Source organism: Microcaecilia unicolor, chromosome 5, assembly GCF_901765095.1.
Source record: "Microcaecilia unicolor chromosome 5, aMicUni1.1, whole genome shotgun sequence".
NCBI classification, from domain to species: domain Eukaryota; kingdom Metazoa; phylum Chordata; class Amphibia; order Gymnophiona; family Siphonopidae; genus Microcaecilia; species Microcaecilia unicolor.
In genome coordinates, this window is record NC_044035.1 from 261,013,831 (window position 1) to 261,034,215 (window position 20,385).

General features: G+C 47.6%; 1 protein-coding gene across 2 annotated transcripts in view; it reads left to right on the forward strand.

Annotated features, from left to right (window-relative positions):
• The window catches only part of TBC1D23 (TBC1 domain family member 23), a 111,001-nt gene that overhangs the window by 58,407 nt on the left and 32,209 nt on the right, over window positions 1-20,385 (forward strand). For both annotated transcript variants that reach the window (XM_030204069.1, XM_030204070.1), the window contains exon 13: window positions 10,864-10,973. In XM_030204069.1, coding sequence (XP_030059929.1) covers window positions 10,864-10,973 — 110 coding nt within the window. The remainder of the gene's footprint in view (window positions 1-10,863; window positions 10,974-20,385) is intronic.

Consider the following 20,385-nt stretch of genomic DNA (forward strand, 5'->3'; position numbering starts at 1 on the left):
TCGAGTTTTTTCGCCCCGTTAAGTTTTCTTTCATCGTCGGGGTAGGCCTTACTTAGGCCCCGGTCGAAATTTCCCTTTTTTCTGTGCCAAATTTCGCCATTTCGTCTTTCGATTTCGCCGGCGTGATTTTTCCGCCCATGACATCGAAGCCTTCCAGCGGCTTCAAGAAGTGCACCCAGTGCGCCCGGGTAATCTCGCTCACTGACAGGCACGCGTCGTGTCTTCAGTGTCTGGGGGCTGGGCACCGCCCTCAGGCCTGTAGTCTGTGTTCCCTTTTGCAAAGGCGGACTCAGGTAGCGAGGTTAGCCCAGTGGAACATTTTGTTCTCGGGCTCTTCGTCGGCATCGGCACCGGGGGTATCGAGTGCATCGACGTCTTCAGCGTCCAGACCTTCAACCTCGGCGGCCAGTACATCGAGTGCATCGAGGCATCGGCCCTCTGCATCGGCGCCGAGACATCGGACAGCTGCATCGACGTCGGTGGTACCGGGACCTCGTCTGCTGATGTCATCGGACGGTGGTGCTTCGTCTGGAGTGCAGGTGAGGGCTGTCCATTCCCCTGCTGGTGGCGGTGAGCCTTCGGGTGGGTCTCCCCCTACCCTGAGGGCTCCTGCGGTACAGCCCCCCCGAGACCGACCTTCTTCGATCTCGGCCCCGAGGAAGCGACGGCTGGATTCTACGTCCTCCTCGTCGGTACCGGGAAGCTCCGGTGACATGCTTCGCCCCAAGAAGTCGAAGAAGCATCGTCACCGGTCCCCTTCCCATGTCGGTACCGAGAGCTCTGGGTCGCCGAAGGAGTCGGCACCCAGCAGGCATCGGCACCGAGAGGACCGCTCACCCTCTGTTAAGGAGGTGTCGATGCGCTCCACTCTGGACAGCCCGGAACAGCCTCCACGCCCGGAACAGGTTCTGGCGTCGACGCCTGCATCGACCTCCATGCCTTTCTCTGCAGCCGCTCTGAACGAGAGCCTCCGGGCCGTTCTCCCAGAGATTCTGGGAGAGCTGCTGCGCCCTACCCCTCCGGTACCGGCGGTGCTTGCGCCACCGGTACCGTTGAGCGTGGCGCCGGCTGGCCCATCGCCCGAGGTGAGGTCTCCGGCGTCGGTGCCGCGTGCGGTACCGGCTGCCGTCGCCTCCCAGGAAGGCTCCCCGACTACGTCGGCGGAGGGAGCTTCGCCGATGCGGGCGAGGGAGTCTACCTCTCGACGCCCCCATCGTGGACGTGGCTCCACGGAGTCGAGTCGGGCACGGTTGCAGACACAGGTCCGTGAACTTGTGTCTGACACCGAGGGTGAGGCCTCGTGGGAAGAGGAAGAAGACCCCAGATATTTCTCTGACGAGGAGTCTGAGGGTCTTCCTTCCGATCCCACTCCCTCTCCTGAAAGACAGCTTTCCCCTCCTGAGAGTCTGTCTTTCGCTTCCTTTGTCCGGGAGATGTCTACGGCCATCCCCTTCCCGGTGGTTGTGGAGGACGAGCCCAGGGCTGAAATGTTTGAGCTCCTGGACTATCCTTCTCCACCTAAGGAAGCGTCCACTGTTCCCTTGCACCATGTCCTAAAAAAGACATTGCTTGCGAACTGGACCAAGCCTTTAACTAATCCCCACATCCCCAAGAAGATCGAGTCCCAGTACCGGATCCATGGGGACCCAGATCTGATGCGCATTCAGTTGCCTCATGATTCTGGAGTTGTGGATCTGGCCCTAAAGAAGGCTAAGAGTTCTAGGGAGCATGCTTTGGCGCCCCCGGGCAAGGACTCTAGAACCTTAGACTCCTTTGGGAGGAAGGCCTACCATTCTTCTATGCTCGTGGCCAAAATCCAGTCTTACCAGCTCTACACGAGCATACACATGCGGAACAATGTGCGGCAGTTGGCGGGCTTGGTTGATGCGCTTCCCCCTGAGCAAGCCAAGCCATTTCAGGAGGTGGTCAGGCAGCTGAAGGCGTGCAGAAAATTCCTGGCCAGAGGGGTGTATGACACCTTTGATGTTGCGTCCAGGGCCGCTGCTCAAGGTGTGGTGATGCGCAGGCTCTCATGGCTGCGTGCCTCCGACCTGGAGAATAGAATCCAGCAGCGGATTGCGGACTCGCCTTGCCGTGCGGATAACATTTTTGGAGAGAAAGTCGAACAGGTGGTAGAGCAGCTCCACCAGCGGGATACCGCATTCGACAAGTTCTCCCGCCGGCAGCCTTCAGCCTCTACCTCTACAGGTAGAAGATTTTTGGGGGGAAGGAAGACTGTTCCCTACTCTTCTGGCAAGCGTAGGTACAATCCTCCTTCTCGACAGCCTGCGGCCCAGGCTAAGCCCCAGCGCGCTCGCTCTCGTCAGCAGCGTGCGCCTCAGCAAGGCCCCTCGGCTCCCCAGCAAAAGCAAGGGACGGGCTTTTGACTGGCTCCAGCAGAGCATAGCCCACATCCAAGTGTCAGTGCCGGGCGACCTGCCAGTCGGAGGGAGGTTGAAAGCTTTTCACCAAAGGTGGCCTCTCATAACCTCCGATCAGTGGGTTCTCCAAATAGTCCGGCAAGGATACACCCTCAATTTGGCCTCAAAACCTCCAAATTGTCCACCAGGAGCTCAGTCTTACAGCTTCCAGCACAAGCAGGTACTTGCAGAGGAACTCTCCGCCCTTCTCAGCGCCAATGCGGTCGAGCCCGTGCCATCCGGGCAAGAAGGGCTGGGATTCTATTCCAGGTACTTCCTTGTGGAAAAGAAAACAGGGGGGATGAGTCCCATCCTAGACCTAAGGGCCCTGAACAATTATCTGGTCAAAGAAAAGTTCAGGATGCTTTCCCTGGGCACCCTCCTTCCCATGATTCAGGAAAACGATTGGCTATGCTCTCTGGACTTGAAGGATGCCTACACACACATCCCGATACTGCCAGCTCACAGACAGTATCTGCGATTTCAGCTGGGCACACGTCACTTCCAGTACTGTGTGCTACCCTTTGGGCTCGCCTCTGCGCCCAGAGTGTTCACAAAGTGCTTGGCTGTAGTAGCAGCGGCACTTCGCAGGCTGGGGGTGCACGTGTTCCCATATCTCGACGATTGGCTGGTGAAGAACACATCCGAGGCAGGAGCCCTGCAGTCCATGCAGATGACTATTCGCCTCCTGGAGCTACTGGGGTTTGTGATAAATTATCCAAAGTCCCATCTTCTCCCAGTACAGAGACTCGAATTCATAGGAGCTCTGCTGGATTCTCGGACGGCTCGCGCCTATCTCCCAGAGACGAGAGCCAACAACTTGTTGTCCCTCGTCTCGCGGGTGCGAGCGTCCCAACAGATCACAGCTCGGCAGATGTTGAGATTGCTAGGCCACATGGCCTCCACAGTCCATGTGACTCCCATGGCCCGCCTTCACATGAGATCTGCTCAATGGACCCTAGCTTCCCAGTGGTTCCAGGCTGCTGGGGATCTAGAAGACGTAGTCCACCTGTCCACGAGTTTTCTCGAATCCCTGTATTGGTGGACGATTTGGTCCAATTTGACTCTGGGACGTCCTTTCCAAATTCCTCAGCCACAAAAAGTGCGGACCACGGATGCGTCTCTCCTGGGGTGGGGAGCTCATGTCGATGGGCTTCACACCCAAGGAAGCTGGTCCCTCCAGGAACGCGATCTGCAGATCAATATTCTGGAGTTGCGAGCGATCTGGAACGCTCTGAAGGCTTTCAGAGATCGGCTGTCCCACCAAATTATCCAAATTCAAACAGACAACCAGGTTGCCATGTACTACGTCAACAAGCAGGGGGGCACCGGATCTCGCCCCCTGTGTCAGGAAGCCGTCAGCATGTGGCTCTGGGCTCGCCGTCATGGCATGGTGCTCCAAGCCACATATCTGGCAGGCGTAAACAACAGTCTGGCCGACAGGTTGAGCAGGATTATGCAACCTCACGAGTGGTCGCTCAATTCCCGTGTAGTGCGACAGATCTTCCAGGCGTGGGGCACCCCCTTGGTAGACCTCTTCGCATCTCGAGCCAACCACAAAGTCCCTCAGTTCTGTTCCAGGCTTCAGGCCCACGGCAGACTGGCATCGGATGCCTTCCTCCTGGATTGGGGGGAGGGTCTGCTGTATGCTTATCCTCCCATACCTCTGGTGGGGAAGACTTTGTTGAAACTCAAGCAAGACCGAGGCACCATGATTCTGATTGCTCCTTTTTGGCCGCGTCAGATCTGGTTCCCTCTTCTTCTGGAGTTGTCCTCCGAAGAACCGTGGAGATTGGAGTGTTTTCCGACCCTCATCACGCAGGACGAAGGGGCGCTTCTGCATCCCAGCCTCCGGTCCCTGGCTCTCACGGCCTGGATGTTGAGAGCGTAGACTTTGCCTCTTTGGGTCTGTCAGAGGGTGTCTCCCGTATCTTGCTTGCTTCCAGGAAAGATTCCACTAAGAGGAGTTACTTCTTTCTATGGAGGAGGTTTGCCGTCTGGTGTGACAGCAAGGCCCTAGATCCTCGCTCTTGTCCTACACAGTCCCTGCTTGAATACCTTCTGCACCTGTCTGAGTCTGGTCTTAAGACCAACTCTGTAAGGGTTCACCTTAGTGCAATCAGTGCATACCATTACCGTGTGGAAGGTAAGCCGATCTCAGGACAGCCTTTAGTTGTTTGCTTCATGAGAGGTTTGCTTTTGTCAAAGCCCCCTGTCAAGCCTCCTACAGTGTCATGGGATCTCAATGTCGTTCTCACTCAGCTGATGAAACCTCCTTTTGAGCCACTGAATTCCTGCCATCTGAAGTACTTGACCTGGAAGGTCATTTTCTTGGTGGCAGTTACTTCAGCTCGTAGAGTCAGTGAGCTTCAGGCCCTGGTAGCCCAGGCCCCTTACACCAAATTTCATCATAACAGAGTAGTCCTCCGCACTCACCCTAAGTTCTTGCCAAAGGTTGTGTCGGAGTTCCATCTGAACCAGTCAATTGTCTTGCCAACATTCTTTCCCCGTCCTCATTCCTGCCCTGCTGAACGTCAGCTGCACACATTGGACTGCAAGAGAGCATTGGCCTTCTACCTGGAGCGGACACAGCCCAACAGACAGTCCGCCCAATTGTTTGTTTCTTTTGATCCCAATAGGAGGGGAGTGGCTGTGGGGAAACGCACCATATCCAATTGGCTAGCAGATTGCATTTCCTTCACTTACGCCCAGGCTGGGCTGGCTCTTGAGGGTCATGTCATGGCTCATAATGTTAGAGCCATGGCTGTGTCGGTAGCCCACTTGAAGTCAGCCACCATTGAAGAGATCTGCAAAGCTGCGACATGGTCATCTGTCCACACATTCACATCTCATTACTGCCTACAGCAGGATACCCGACGCGACAGTCGGTTCGGGCAGTCAGTTCTTCAGAACCTGTTTGGGCTTTAGGATCCAACTCCACCCCCCGAGGGCCCTGTTTGTTCTGTTCCAGGCTGCACTCTCAGTTAGTTGGTAAATTTTTTAGGTCAATCTCAGTTATGTCCTCGCCGTTGCGAGGCCCAATTGACCATGGTTGTTGTTTTGAGTGAGCCTGGGGGCTAGGGATACCCCATCAGTGAGAACAAGCAGCCTGCTTGTCCTCGGAGAAAGCGAATGCTACATACCTGTAGAAGGTATTCTCCGAGGACAGCAGGCTGATTGTTCTCACAAACCCGCCCGCCTCCCCTTTGGAGTTGTGTCTTCCCTAGTCTTTGTCTTGCTACATATGAGACTGGCCGGCACAAGCCGGTTTCAGGCGGGAAGACGGCCGCGCATGCGCGGTGCGCATGGGCGCGTGAGGACTAGCAAAGGCCTTTGCTAGTGAAGATTCCGATTGGAGGGGCTGCCGTGGACGTCACCCATCAGTGAGAACAATCAGCCTGCTGTCCTCGGAGAATACCTTCTACAGGTATGTAGCATTCGCTTTCTGTGTGAGAAGTCCAAAAAGGCACCTGTTTTATAGGTGCATATGTGCCTTTTTATAAAACATGCTCCCACACAAAACTGGGTCAGAGGGTGCGGGAATTCCTGGAAGGGGACGCACATGGACAGGTATCAATATCGAGCCTACATAAAGCCCTGGTCCCACTTGGACCACCCAGAACATATGAGAAGCTCAAAGACAAATGGAGCAAAGACTTGGGATATGAGCTGAAGGGAATAAATTTTGCAAAACTAATTGGAAGCATACCTGGGCAGATGGGGGGGGCAGAATTACAAGAGAGTCAATTCAGGGTTATTCACCGAGGCTATATAACACAATCTCAGGCTGTAAGGGCGGGATGGAGCTCTGATTCTCAATGCCTTAAATGCCACAGAGAGAAGAACACATTTTTGCATGCATTTTGGTGGTGTGATAAAATAAAAACATTCTGGAGAGCGATACAGGAGTACTTAGAACAACTATTGGGACAAAGGTTACACCCCTCTTGGAGAGGAGTACTTTTGAACAAAACTAATGCATATGGGATATCGGATAAAAATTTGGAGGTATTTTTATGTAAAGCATTTGCAGTGGGCAAAAAATGTATATTGAGACATTGGATGCAGGAAGAACCACCATCTGTATGGTTATGGAGGAATAAGCTACATGAGCTAATGTTGTGGGAGGCAAGAGAAGCATATGACAACTTGAGGAGAAGAAAGAAATTTCTTAACGTTTGGAATCATTATTTACAAAATATATCCCACAAAGCCAGAAGTGCTGTACTTAACAGGCTGGGGTCGATATAATGAAGCCAGAAGCCCACGTGTAAGCAATTAAGGACTAGGCAAGGTTTGACGAGAATGTTAGTAGGAATCATGAAGCTCAAACTCAGAGGTTGTTGCTTCTCATTTCTTGGAAGGGGGGGAGGGAGGGGGGGGGAGGGGGGAGGCAGTAAATGTTTTTAAAAAAATGATGGGATAGGCATGTTGTAAGTTATGTTGTTAATATAGAAATATTGGAAAAGATATAAAATGTAAACATTTCATATGCTTGAACTGGAGTATGTCCATCAATAAAAACCGTTTATATATAAACAAATCAATAATACACAGAGTAAAACAAGAGACATAATTATTGGAGATTAATATAAAAAGTTTATTGGTTATGCAATTGTCTGGTAATAGTACAGGACCACATTCATGAATACTTAAGAAAGAAAGGAAGGGGGGGAAGCTTGGGGGGGAATTGGATGATAGAAGTTTTAGGTTCATTAATATATGACGGAATTATTTGTTATTAGATTTATGCTGATGGATACAGAATTGTCTACCATGTGATCTCATCAATAATAATTGTTAAAATATTAAAAGTTAAATATAGAGTACAGTAAAAAGGGGGAGGGGATAAAAGTTATATATAAAAAATTTGATGACTGTACGCAATGCTGTATTCTTGAAATGTTACTTCGTTGAGTTCTGTAAAACTGCATTGATGCCGCCATGTTAAGGTGGATTTGTACTTTTTGACTTGTCATCAATAAAAACCGTTGAAACATAAAACATGCTCCCAGATCCAGCTTCAATAACACACAAATGCCAGCACATACACTTTACACTTGTTCTGAAACAGGTGAAAAAGTGTGTGTGTGTGTGTGTATGTACATTCATATTTTATAAAGTAAGTTTAGTTTATTATTTCTTAATATTCTGCCTTTCATACAATCAAAACTGTTCATAATAAAATTATAAAAAGCACAAAATAATAGAAAAAGAAACGTAAACTAAAAAGATTCCTCTGATTTTCATGGTTTTTTCTGTTGTACTTGGTTTTATTTATTTATTTGGTTCACTTGTATCCCACATTTTCCCAGCATGTGCAGGCTCAATGTGGCTAACAAAGTTACAATAAAATTACATAATACAACAGGATATAATAGTAAAATAAAAAGTAACAAATACAGAATATAAGCAGCTAAATAAGAGAATACAGATGGGAAATTGGGAGCAACAAAAAGGAAGCAGACAACGGCAAAAAAGCGGGAAATCTGACAAATGGAAATAGGGGTTTAAAGAGCACTGGGGGCTTTGGGATAGGCTTTACTAAACAAATAAGTTTTTAGTAATTTTTTAAATGTTAGGTGATCCGATGTCTCTCTGTTGTCTCGGAAAGGCATTCCAGGATTGTGGGCTGATGTATGAAAAGGATGAAGCATAGATTGACTTGTACTTTAGATTCCTGCAGGAAGGATAGTGCAGAATAAGATAAGTACGAGATGACACCGATGAATTTCTGGGAGGTAAATCTATCAAATCACACATGTAAACTGGTGCTTCTCCGTAAATGATTTTATGTGGTAAGGCGCAGATTTTGAATTCAGTACAGTCTTTAATGGGCAGCCAGTGAAGACTGTCACGGAGAGGCGCACTGTCGAAGTGAGTTTTTCCAAAGTTTAGCCTGGCCGCGGTGTTTTGAACCGTCTGGAGCTTCCTCAGGATACAGTGTGTACAGCCAGCGAATAATCCACTGCAGTAATCGATGTGGCTTAGGACCAATGAATGTATCAGGGTTCGAAAAATATCTCTCGGCAGGAGTTGTTTGATGCGTTTAAGCTTCCACAATGATAAAAACATTTTTTTTAAATCAGCTTAACATGACTATCAAGCGACAGATGGCTGTCCAACGTGACCCCAAGAATTTTCAAACTGCTCAAGATTGGGAGGGTATAAGCAGGAGTAACCAATGCCTTGGGAATTGATTTGTTATGTTGTGAAGAAAAAACAATACATTGTGTTTTATCCTTGTTGAGTTTAAATTGAAACGCATTAGCCCAGGATTCCATAATTGAAAAACTGGTTTGGATTATGCCAGAAATTTCAGTCAATGAGGTCTTAAAAGGGATGGATATGGTTATATCATCAGCATAAATAAAAGGATTGAGGCCATGTTTGGATAATGCAGTAGCGAGAGGAATCATCATAATGTTGAAGAGTGTCGGACTTAAAGGAGAACCTTGCGGTACTCCACAGACAGGTTTCCAAGGTGGTGAAAGAGTGGAGTTCACTTTGACTTGATAAGACCTGTAAGATAGGAATCCCTGGAACCAATTGAGAACTTTGCCACCGATACCAAATTTATCTAATATACTGGTTTATACAGATACATTTGGTACGTTTTCTCATATTTGTAATAAAAACTTATAGTAAATAAATAAAGGGAAGTTAGGAAGAGCCAGAGAACAGAGAAAAAAAAATAGTTGTGGAGCCCATATGTATATTAATGCCACTTTTGTTCTGCCCAAACTACACCTCCAGGAACACCCACACAGACAGATCACATAAAAAGGGGCAAACACTTTTCCATGCATGTACTGTTTACACATATGTAGTCACAAATTTATAAAAGCCTTTTTATATGTATGAAACAGACTTTATATTAGAAAAAAGCTTTTAAATTCCCTTATGTGACCTAACATCAGCTCCCTCTCCTATGTCTTCTACCTAACCTCTCAACTGTTTTCCTGCCACTTCGCTCCATATCTGTCCCAACATCTTTTACGGTAATGGCCTTCTGCAGCTTTGTTAGGAGGGATCTGAGAATGGAGGACAGCTGTAGGTAGCAAATGATGACATCACAGGCAGGCTGGCTGGCAGCCACAGGAGTACTTTTATGGCTTTCATTCCCCCCCCCCCCCTGCAAATTTCCTCAGGCAAATAGCTTTTATTATATTGCTTGGCTATTGTAGTTAAAAATGTACATATGTGAGCTTATTTTAAAGAATAGAGAGAGGGTTTTTCCAAGAGTTCCTCTTTCGTAAGGATTCAGTTTTAACATTAAGACAGCAGAGGTCCCATTAGGAAAAGATTACATTGTATTTTATAGGACAAAGTGGTTTACTCTTGGAATTTTAGGCTGCATTTCCAAATGATGTTCAGGACAGCTTTATTTTACAGCAATAGTTTTTCTGTATAAGTCTCCTCCCTAAACAGCATATACGGTAAACCCCTCCCCCAGATATTCAAAACCATTTAACCTGCTAGGAATGGCACCTGGCTGGTTAAATTGTACTTAGCTGGCTAAGCACTAATATTCAGCGTGAGATAGCCAGCTATCTCTTACTGAATATTAGCGCTTAGCAGCTAGCTGGATGACTGGCTATGTCGTGTGACATAGCCGGTCTAGCCAGCTCTGTTTGGCAGCCAAATATTTCACCTGTTGACGCAGCCATATCTTTGGCTGGTTCCAACTTAACTGGCCAGCACTGAATATTGGTTTGGCCAATTAAGTTCAAACTGGCCAAAAATAAACTGGATATCCAGTGCCGGTCACTGGAAACGGCCTGGCATTGAATATCCGGGCTGATCACTGACTATGGGAGTTAGCCGTGCTAACTGCTGCAGTCTGAATATCGGGCACTAAATGACCACCTGTTGTTGTACATGTTTGATTTTCATTACTTGATTTCTGAATGTTTTACTTGCCTGTGCATTTGTTTAGATTTAAATGGATGGCATGTGATAAATAATGGGTGTCAGAAATTTCTGTGTGCTTACATTATTTTAAGTAGTTGAGTTATAGATATCTGTTTGGGAAGCCACAGAGAAATATGTGCACACATATTGGGCACATGGTGACAGTCATAAGAGTCTCATAAGTAGCATCAATTGCCAAGGCATCAACCCTGAGAACCCAGAAATTTGACAGTTAAGAAACTGAAAAACTTGTAAGTAAATTGGGATGTTAGAAATCAGCTTTTGGTCCTGTTGCACGTGATGTGACTGTTATTTGTACACTTCTAATTTTTAAAGTTGTCTAGCATGTATTAGTCTACTTAGTGAAATCTGAGTAACTGGGAAGTGCTTACTTTCATGTAGCTGTCATTCACTTAGGCAGTCTACAAAAAATTGTCACCCTTTGCAACTTGGATTCCCTTCCCTCATGTAGCTTATATTGTATGTGGCTAAAGTTGGTTTACTTTCTCTAACTGCTTTTTTCCACTAGCCCTCCAACAGCATTTAGCAGATATTAATGTGGATGGGCCTGACACTGGATACTGTCACTGGATCGTTAGTACCTCAGGATCAAGAAGCAGCATCAATTCTTTGGTTGATGTATGTATATAAAGACCATTTTTTGTTTGATTGTAAAGCTGTTTGAAACATTCAGCAATTGCTTTGGGGTTATTTTTATTTTTAAATGCAATGTCAATATACCAACTTTGTAAGACAAGTATATAACAACAAAAAGTAGCAAGAGCTGTAATGTTTGACCTTCAGAGTTTGAAAGAAGCATATGTCACAAACTTGTTTTTTTTTTTTTTTTTTGTCAACCAATCCAAAATGCATGGATTATGTCCCTTAACCAGCAGATGGAGACAGAGACTAAAAGCTGTGATCAGTGCCCCACAAAAGATACCAGCTCACCAGTATTATCTGTCTCCAGCAAATGGTAACAAGCATTTCCTGCCTCACATAGAGTTCAACTCATGCTTGAAAGAGCGCAAGTAGTGTGGGCTCCGGAAACTCCCTTGCCAAGGGCATTACCTCAGGAGGGCAGGGAGGAAGGGTAATGCCAGGATAGACTTCCATGATCCAGCCCAGCATTGGCAAAGCATTTGGAAGCACAGTGTTACTATGGATCACTGCTTGTTATGCCACTACTAAAGAGAGCTGGGGGGGGGGGGGGGGGGGGAGTTTCAGAGAAAAACAAGGGAGAGGCAGCCATTTTGTCTCCTGCCAGTGCAGCAGTGCAAATAACTTCCTCTTTGCCTTTCTGGCCTCAAAGCTGGCCTTTTTAGCCCAGGTTCAGCCTCTGTAGGGGATGGAAAGTAAGTTTGTCTTGCGATTGTGGGAGAGTGGTTTTTCATCTGAATTTATTTATTATAAAAACTTATACCCCACTTAACATTAAGCAGCTTACAATAAAAACATATATAAAATTCAAAGCCACAAACAAAATACCAACATATGAAAAGTCTGAATGGGGAATTCCTTAGCCTGTAAGAACAATTGAGTTTTCAAAACTTTCTTGAATTGAATTTGTTATACTTTTACATAAGGCATGGAGTCCTGTTGCAGGTTAAAGAGCTGTGAGTGGCCCACAGTTTGAGACCCCTTTCTAAGCAAGAAGACCATGAGTGGGGGGGATTGAGGACTGGAATCATATTTGGCCATGTCCACTGAAGTGGGTTCTGACAGATGGAGATGACACTAGGGTAGTCTGCTTCTTCCAAAGGGAAGAGCTTGCAGGTGTGATATTGCAAGCACTGGAAACGTTAAGTATGTGAGAGCCTACAGTGCAAGAAGCAAGGGCTGCAGGGGATCCCATTCTAGAAGGTATCTGTAAGCCCACTAAGGCCTTGCTGATGCATCAGACTATACAAGCCCTTATCTTGGTGACATGGGATGCTCTGGAGGCCAGTGTTCAGATTGGAAGAGCCATAGGTAGGCTGTACTCTAATTCCTGAAGAGAAGGAGAAGGTTGAAGCTGTGGTGGTGGTAGTCACAAAGAAGACAGCCATTCTAGCTGAAGAAAGTACTGTGCTGAAGGACATGCAGGATCATAAGGGAAATGGGACTTGATATACCGCCTTTCTGAGGTTTTTCAACTACATTCAAAGTGTATATATATTCAGGTACTTATTTTGTACCAGGGGCAATGGAGGGTTAATTGACTTGCCCAGAGTCATAAGGAGCTGCAGTGGGAATCAAACTCAGTTCCCCAGGATCAAAGTCCACTGCACTAACTACTAGGCTACTCCTCCACTGCCCAAGTAACATAGTAGATGACAGCAGATTAAAAACCTGTATGGTCCATCCAGTCTGTCCAACAGGGCAAAAGTTGCAAGCCAGGACCTAAACTTACTTCTGGCTTTTAAAATGCAGTTAGGAGCAGAATTTTTCCCAGAGGTAAGCTGAAGGTTCTCAGCTAAGACATAAAATGTTCCCAGACGTTCCTATCAGAAGGTGGCACTGGACTAGAGCTACACAAACACCCCTTGCTCATTCACTTTTGCAGGCCTTTGAGGTGGCAGCCTTGGGCCTTTCGATATCTGTGTATAGTGCCTATATGTCTAGGGCTTGTTTCTGCTTGATCCAGTACACAGAGGAGGCTCAGAGGATGACTGGAATCTGGAGGAGGCTGCTCGACTGGAATTGGGCAAGGTTTATGTAGCAGATGGCTTGTACTAGCTCATTAGGACTTCAGCCAGGTCTATGACAATGTCTGTCTTGGCTAGGAGGCTTTTTTGGCTATGGAATAGGTCCACAGATACAACCTTGAAGGTACATCTTAGCAGGCTTCCCTTTTGGGGAAAGCTGCTATTTGGAGAAGACTCAGACAATATAGTAAAAGATTTGGGAGAGGTGAGGCCCCAGAGACTTCCAAATAATAAGCTGCAGAATTCTTGTTCTCTGCCTGAAAGAGCTAGATGCAGAGACAGGTTGTTACTGTCCAAGCAAAGCACTGTTTCCAGGTTTGGAAGCCCATGGGAACCACCAGGAGAGCGCAATATGTTTGATATCTACACCTTTTACAGTGTAGATAGCTGGTCAGCTGTTTGCAATGCTGACTCAGAATGCAGAAGGTACATGAACGCCCTCCTGCAGAAGTGGCCTTGATCAGACATGTTGTATGCTTTTCTCCCATGACCTCTGCTGGGCCGAGTATTGCAGAAGGCGATATCTCATCTGGGATTGGGGATTCTGATGGTGTCAGCTTAGCCCAAATGCCTGTGGCACATAGATCTGGTTTGGTTACAAATAGAAGACAGCATGAAATTCTCTTAGGAGAAGAGGCTTCTCATACAAGGCATAGTGTTCAAGGACAGCCCATCTCACTTTTGTCTTACAGCTTGGCCCTTGAGATGGTGCAACTGAGGCATAAGGGTGACACAGACAGGGCGATTACAACTCTCTTTTAGTCTAGGAAATGGTCCACATGAATTAAGTGATGGTGCTGCCCTCCTATTGGGAGGCTTGAAGGAATGAGTTTAGATTTCTACAGCTCTTGATGTCCATAGAGCACTATTGTAACAACTGATTTTTGCAGATAAGACCGCTTGTTTGTGGTGTTTAGAAGTGCTAAGAAGGTAAATCAGAGACAAATTGAATATTTCACATTGGCTGAAGACATAGGATCTAAGTTTTCAAAGTGATTGGGGGTGCTGAAAAGTTTTTTTTTGTTTTTTGTTTAAACAGGAGGTGTTCCCCCCCCCCCCCCCCCCCCTCCAGTACCATAAAATTCTGTCTGCTGCAGTGGGAGCGCCACTCATAGACTGCCTGCAACCTGCACCAGGACTTCTTCCCTGAACAGTCCCACCCCTCAGTCCCCCTGCATTGTGCAAATATAAAGAGATGCAAATTTCAAAAACTGACATATTTTAATCACTATACTATAGTATAGGTTAACAAATACAAATAAAACAAAAAATGGAAAATATGATATAATTTTATTAGACTAAATACATTTTTCAATTAGCTTTCAGAGGCCAAAAACATCTTTCCTCAAGTCAGGACAGTATACTGCTGTTATGGTATTCTGTTCTGACTTGAGAAAGAAGGGTTTGGCCTCCAAACATTAGTCAAAAATGTATTAAAATTAGTCCAATAAAGGTATTACCTTATTTCCATTTTCTGTATTTATTAACACAGCTACCACACTACCTTATCTTAAACTAAAAATAAAATTAATTTTTTCCTACCTTTGTTGTCTGGCTGTTTACGGTTTCTAATTGTATTGGTCTCAGTCTCTTGTTTCTTCTTTCCTCGATCTTAACTCCCCCCCCCCCCCCTTTTCCATCTAGTGTCTGCCCCCTCTCTTTCCCCTTTTCCATCCAGCATCTGCCCCCTCTCTCTCCCCCCCTTTCCATCCAGCATCTATTTTCTCCATCCATGTGTAGTTTTTCTCCTCTTTTCCCATTCCCTCATCTCCGTCAGTATGCATCTCCTTTCTCTCTCTTCCCTTTCCTCCATCCATGTCCAGCATTTCTCCTGCCCTCTCCTCCATCCATCCATCCATCCATCCATCCATCCATGTCCAGCAACTCTCCTCTCTCCCCTACCCTTCCATCCATGTCCAGCAATTTCTCCTCTCTCCCCTGCCCTCCCCTCCCCTCCATGTCTAGTGATTTTCCCCTGCCCTCCCCTCCACTCCATGTCTAGTGATGCTCCTCTGCCATCCCCTCTCATCCATGTCCAGTGACTCGCCCCAAACCCCACCTGCCCCCTCTTTTCAGCCCCCCCCCCCAATTCCAACCCCAGCCCGACCTCTTCTCCCACAGCAGCCTTCCTGCCGCCCAGCGTTTTTTACCTGAAGTCGCAGCGGCAGTGAAAGGAGCAGGCAGGCTCGCCTTCAGCCTTCCCTTCTCAGCGTCCCGCCCTCGCGGTCCTTGAAACAGGAAATGAGGGCGGGACGCTGAGAGGGAAGGGAATGCTGAAGGCGTGCCTGTTTGCTCTTTTCACTGCTGCCGTGACTTCAGGTAAAATGAGTTTAAAACGCTGGGCGGCAGGAAGACGAGGAAGGCTGTTGTGGGAGAAGAGGGCTGGCAGTTCGGGCTGGGCTTGGAACCGGAACTTCCGACGGCACGTTCTGGTTGGGTCAGGTGACGGGTCGCAAAATATTGGGGGTGCTCGAGCACCCATGGAGTCGGCGCCTATGGCTGAAGGAGGTAGTCATTTCAGCTTATATTCTTAAAGGTCAAGGGCCTTAGAGGTAATTTAACCAGGGTCATGGCAACAAGACAGTGTTAGAAATGCTGGGGCCCAGGGCAGAAATTTGAGAGGGAGGTCCCAAAGCCTGCAGTTTTATGGCTTACACACACACACACACACTCACACACACACTCACACTCTAAAACCAGCCCTATATGGCAGTATCTTGAGTAGAGTGGCAGTCAGTTTGTCCTGCTGACATCTGTAAGACCATCACTTGGTCTTTTTTCCACTCCTTCCTTATTCAACCTAAAATGTTTGGAAATGTTACTAATGCATTCTGGACTGGTCTGATTGGACTGAAGGAAAGGAAATTTGCAGGTAAGACAACTTTTTTTTTTTTTTTAATCATTGAAAGCAGACAGGTCTGTTAAATCTAGATACTGTGAATTTCCTATTGTTACTAATTTATTAATCCATTTACTCAATGTATTCAGAATTCTAAAATAAAAACGGGCTCAACAAATCAGAACTTGGGTTATTCTCACTGGACAGTAAACCTTATGAGTAAATTTGAGAAACTACGATCATACTCCACATACCCTAGCTTAGGAGTGGAGACATTGCCCCCCCCCCCCCCCCCCCCCAAGAGAGACCCAAGATTTATTTCCTGTTTTAACCATTGGCTACAAATTGTCTACATTGTTACAGAGTCTGTCAGCAGTTTTAACCCACAATTTCTTCCACAGATTTTTAAAGCGAGAGTATGCGTTTCCTTTCACCTAGAAAATTGGAAAGGAAAAAGTACCTGTAGAGATGACCGAGGACAAGCAGGCTGAATCGTTCACACAAGTGAGTCGACACTCCGTGTTGGCCCGGGAACTGGTATAATGCATAGCAAAAAGGAAAAAATTTTGGTAGAGCCTTCTGGAGTGCGTGCTGCACCGCACATGCGTGGAGTGCCTTCCTGTCTGCCGTGCGACCGCGCTCCTCAGTTCTTTTTCTTCCGCGTGAGGAGCAGCAGTGTTTTCTGTGACTCCTCTGTGTGCCTGGGAAAGAGCCTGATGTGCCTTCTTTTCAGTGCCTTTCAGCTTCTTCTTTCATTTTATTATTTTTTTTAACTTATGTTTTCTTTATTTATTTTTTCCCCACATCAAGTTTTCTTTATTTTTCGTCATGGACGCTTTTAGGCCTGCTTGGCCGGGGTCCTTCCCTTCCTTTTGTGCCTATTTTATTTTGGCACAATCATGTTTTTTGATTTAACCAGAGCTGTCTTCCCTTCCATGTCATCAAAGACTCCCAGTGGCTTCAAATGTTGTACTCGGTACAACCGCACTGTCTCAGGCACAGATACTCATTCTTGGTGTATTCAGTGCCTTGGGCCTGACCTTAGCCCGGCAACTTGGTGCCCTTTGTCTTCATATGAAGAAAAGGACGCAACTTGCCCGAGAGGCACAGAGAGAGAAACTTTTTGGAGCCCGGTCTGGTCCATCGACATCGAGGTCATTGGCGTTGGCATCGAGGAATGCCTCAACATCGGGAGTGGCAGTAGGGATGGCTGCTCAGAGACCCTGACACACTGGGAATAGTGAGGCATCGAGTGGATCTCTACCCCTGGGACCACCCTTTGTCAGACCCGACCCCACAATGACAGGAGGATTCAACATCGTCCTCTTCAGCACCAAGGAGTCTCAGCAAGGTGCATTGGGTGAAGGCCAAGAAGCACTGACACCATTCTTCTTCGACACACGCTGCCGGGAGCTCCGGGGCGCTGAGGGATTCAGCACCCGAGAATCATTGGTGCCGGGAGGATCGCTCCCCCTCCATTCAAGAGGCGCTGATGCGTGAGTCTCCTAGCAACCAAGTACCTGCTCATGCACCCCAGCCACTTCCACAGCCTGATGACCAACCAGCCCCACAGCCTTTTACCGATGGCGACTCTTGATGAGCGGATCCGGGCCTTTCTTCCAGAGCTGCTAGAAGGCTTGCTGTGTCGAAGTGCATCGGAGGTGCTTGCACCTACCATGCATTCTGCTGCAGCTCCACCTGGCCCCTAACCTGCGGTGAGGCATCCAACACTGACGCCACTTGTGGCTCTGATGTCGACCGCCACCCAGGCCAGTTCTGTTTCGACATCGGTGGAGGAAGCTTCACCGCAGTTGATGAGGGAGTTGGCTCCTCGACACCCACATTGAGACCATAGGTCTCTGTTGTTCAGGCGGGTTAGGTCTCGGGAGTCACTGAGGGAAGTGCTGTCCAACACTGATGAGGAACGCTCATGGGAATGGATCCCAGGTACTTCTCCGATGAGTCCTATGGGATCCCCTCTGAGCCTTCCCCTCCACCTCTGAAGAGACTGTCTTCACCTGAGAGCCTCTCCACTGGAAATGGCTAATGCAATTTCATTCCACGTAGAAGTGGAGGATGAGCCCAGGGCCAAGAAGCTTGAGGTCCTGTACTACACCTAGGGAGGCTGTGATGGCTTCTCTGCATGAGGTACTCAAGGAAGTCCTCATGTGGAACTGGACGTCCCTTCTGTCTGTCCCTATGATCCCTAAGATTGATTCTCAATATCGGATCCATAGGCACATCTCCACATGAGATCTGCTCAATGGTCCCTGGCTTCTCAGTGGTATCAAGCCATGGGGAGTCTAGAAGATGTCTTCTGTGTCCCCCCCGAACTTGTACACTCTCTTCAGTGATGGACAATTTGGTCCAATCTGACCTTGGGACTACTGTTCCAAATTCCTCAGCTGCAAAAAGTTCTGACGATCAATGCATCACTCCTGGGGTGGGGGATTCATGTAGATGGGCTTCACACTCAAGGAGCCTGGTTCTCCCCCCCCCCCCCCCCCCCCCCCCCGAAAACAGATCAACCTCCTGAAACTCCGAGCAATCTGGAACGCTCTAAAGAATTTCAGAGACCTGCTGTATCTTAATTCAAACAGACAATCAGGTTGCGATGTATTACACCAACAAGCAGGAGGTCGCTGAATCTCGCCCACTGTGTCAGGAAGCCGTCCAGATGTGGCTCTGGGCTCGCCGTCACAACATGTTTCTCCAAGCCACTTATCTGGCAGGCCTAAACAACAGCCTGGCCGACAGACTGAGCAAGATAATGCAACCTCATGGGTGATCTCTGAACATGGGCATAGCCCGCAAGATCTTCCAAGCATGGGACACCCCCTCGGTTTATCTTTTTGCCACTCAACTGAATCACAAGGTCCCTTAGTTCTGTTCCAGGCTTCAGGCCCATAACAGGCTAGCATCAGATACCTTTCTCCTTCAGTGGGGAACGGGCCTTCTGTATGTGTTTCTTCCCATACCTCTAATGGGAAAGACTTTGTTGACGCTTAAGCAAGACCGCGGAACCATGATTCTGATTGCGCCCTACTGGCTACACCAGATTTGGTTCCCTCTTCTTCTGGAATTGTCCTCCGAAGAACCGTGGAGTGTTTTCCGACCCTCATCACACAGAACGAGGGTTCACTTCTACATCCCAGTCTCTGGCACTCACGGCCTGGAAGTTGAGGGCCTAGAATTCGCTTCCTTGGGTCTTTCGGAGGGTGTCTCCCTAGTTTTGCTGGCTTCCAAGAAAGATTCCACTAAGAGGTGTTATTCCTTTAAATGGAGGAGGTTTGCTGTCTGGTGTGACAGCAAGGCCATAGATCCCTTTTCCTGACCTACCTGCTTGAATACCTTCTACACCTATTAGAGTCTGGTCTCAAGATCAACTCTGTAAAGGTTCACCTTAGTGCAGTTAGTGCTTATCACCAGTGTGTAGAGGGTAAGCCTATCTTTGGACAGCCTTTAGTTGTTCGCTTTATGAGAGGTTTGCTTTTGTCAAAGTCCCCTGTCAAATCTCCACCTGTGTCATGGGATCTCCATGTCATTTTCACCCAGCTGATGAAAGCTCCTTTTAAGCCACTGATTTTCTGCCATCTGAAGTATTTGACCGGGAAGGACGTTTTCTTGGTGGCTGTTACTTCAGCTCGTAGGGTCGGTGAGCTTCAGGCCTTAGTAGTGGATGTACCTTATACTAAGTTTCATCACAACAGAGTAGTCCTCCGCACGCACCTTAAGTTCCTGCCGAAGGTGGTGTCTGAGTTCCATCTGAACCAATCAATTGTCTTGCCAACAATTTTTTCCCCGTCCTCATGCCCACCCTGGCGAAAGGAGCTTGCACACCTTGGACTGCAAGAGAGCGTTGGCCTTTTACATAGAGCGGACAAAGCTCTTCAGACAGTCCGCCTAGTTGTTTGTTTCTTTTGACCCCAACAGGAGGGGAGTGTCCATTGGTAAATGCACCATTTCCAGGCTAGCAGATTGTATTTCCTTCACTTATGCCAAGCTGGGTGATTCTGGTGGGTCATGTCACGGCTCATAATTTCAGAGCCATGGCTGGTCAGTGGCTCACTTAGCCTCCATCGAAGAGATTTGCAAAGCTGTGACGTGGTCTTCAGTCCACACATTAACATCTTACTACTGCCTTGAGCAGGATACCCAAAGCAATGGTTGGTTTGGGCAGTGAGTGTTGCAGAATTTGTTTGGTGTTTAGAATCTGACTCCATCTTCCTAGGCCCATTTTCTTCTGTTCCAGGCTGCACTCAGCTAGTTTGTATATAGTTTTCAGGTTATTCTGAGTTACGTCCTCACCGTTGCAGGCCCAATTGACCAATGTCTTTTGTTTTGGGTGAGCCTGGATGCTAGGGATACCCCACTTGTGAGAACGATCGGAGAAAGTGAACTTACCTGTAGCAGGTATTCTCCAAGGACAGCAGGCAGATCATTCGCACAATCCCACCCACCTCCCCTTGGAGTTGTTTCTTTTCTCTTATTCTATTATTTCTGCTTTTTTGGATTGAACTGAGAA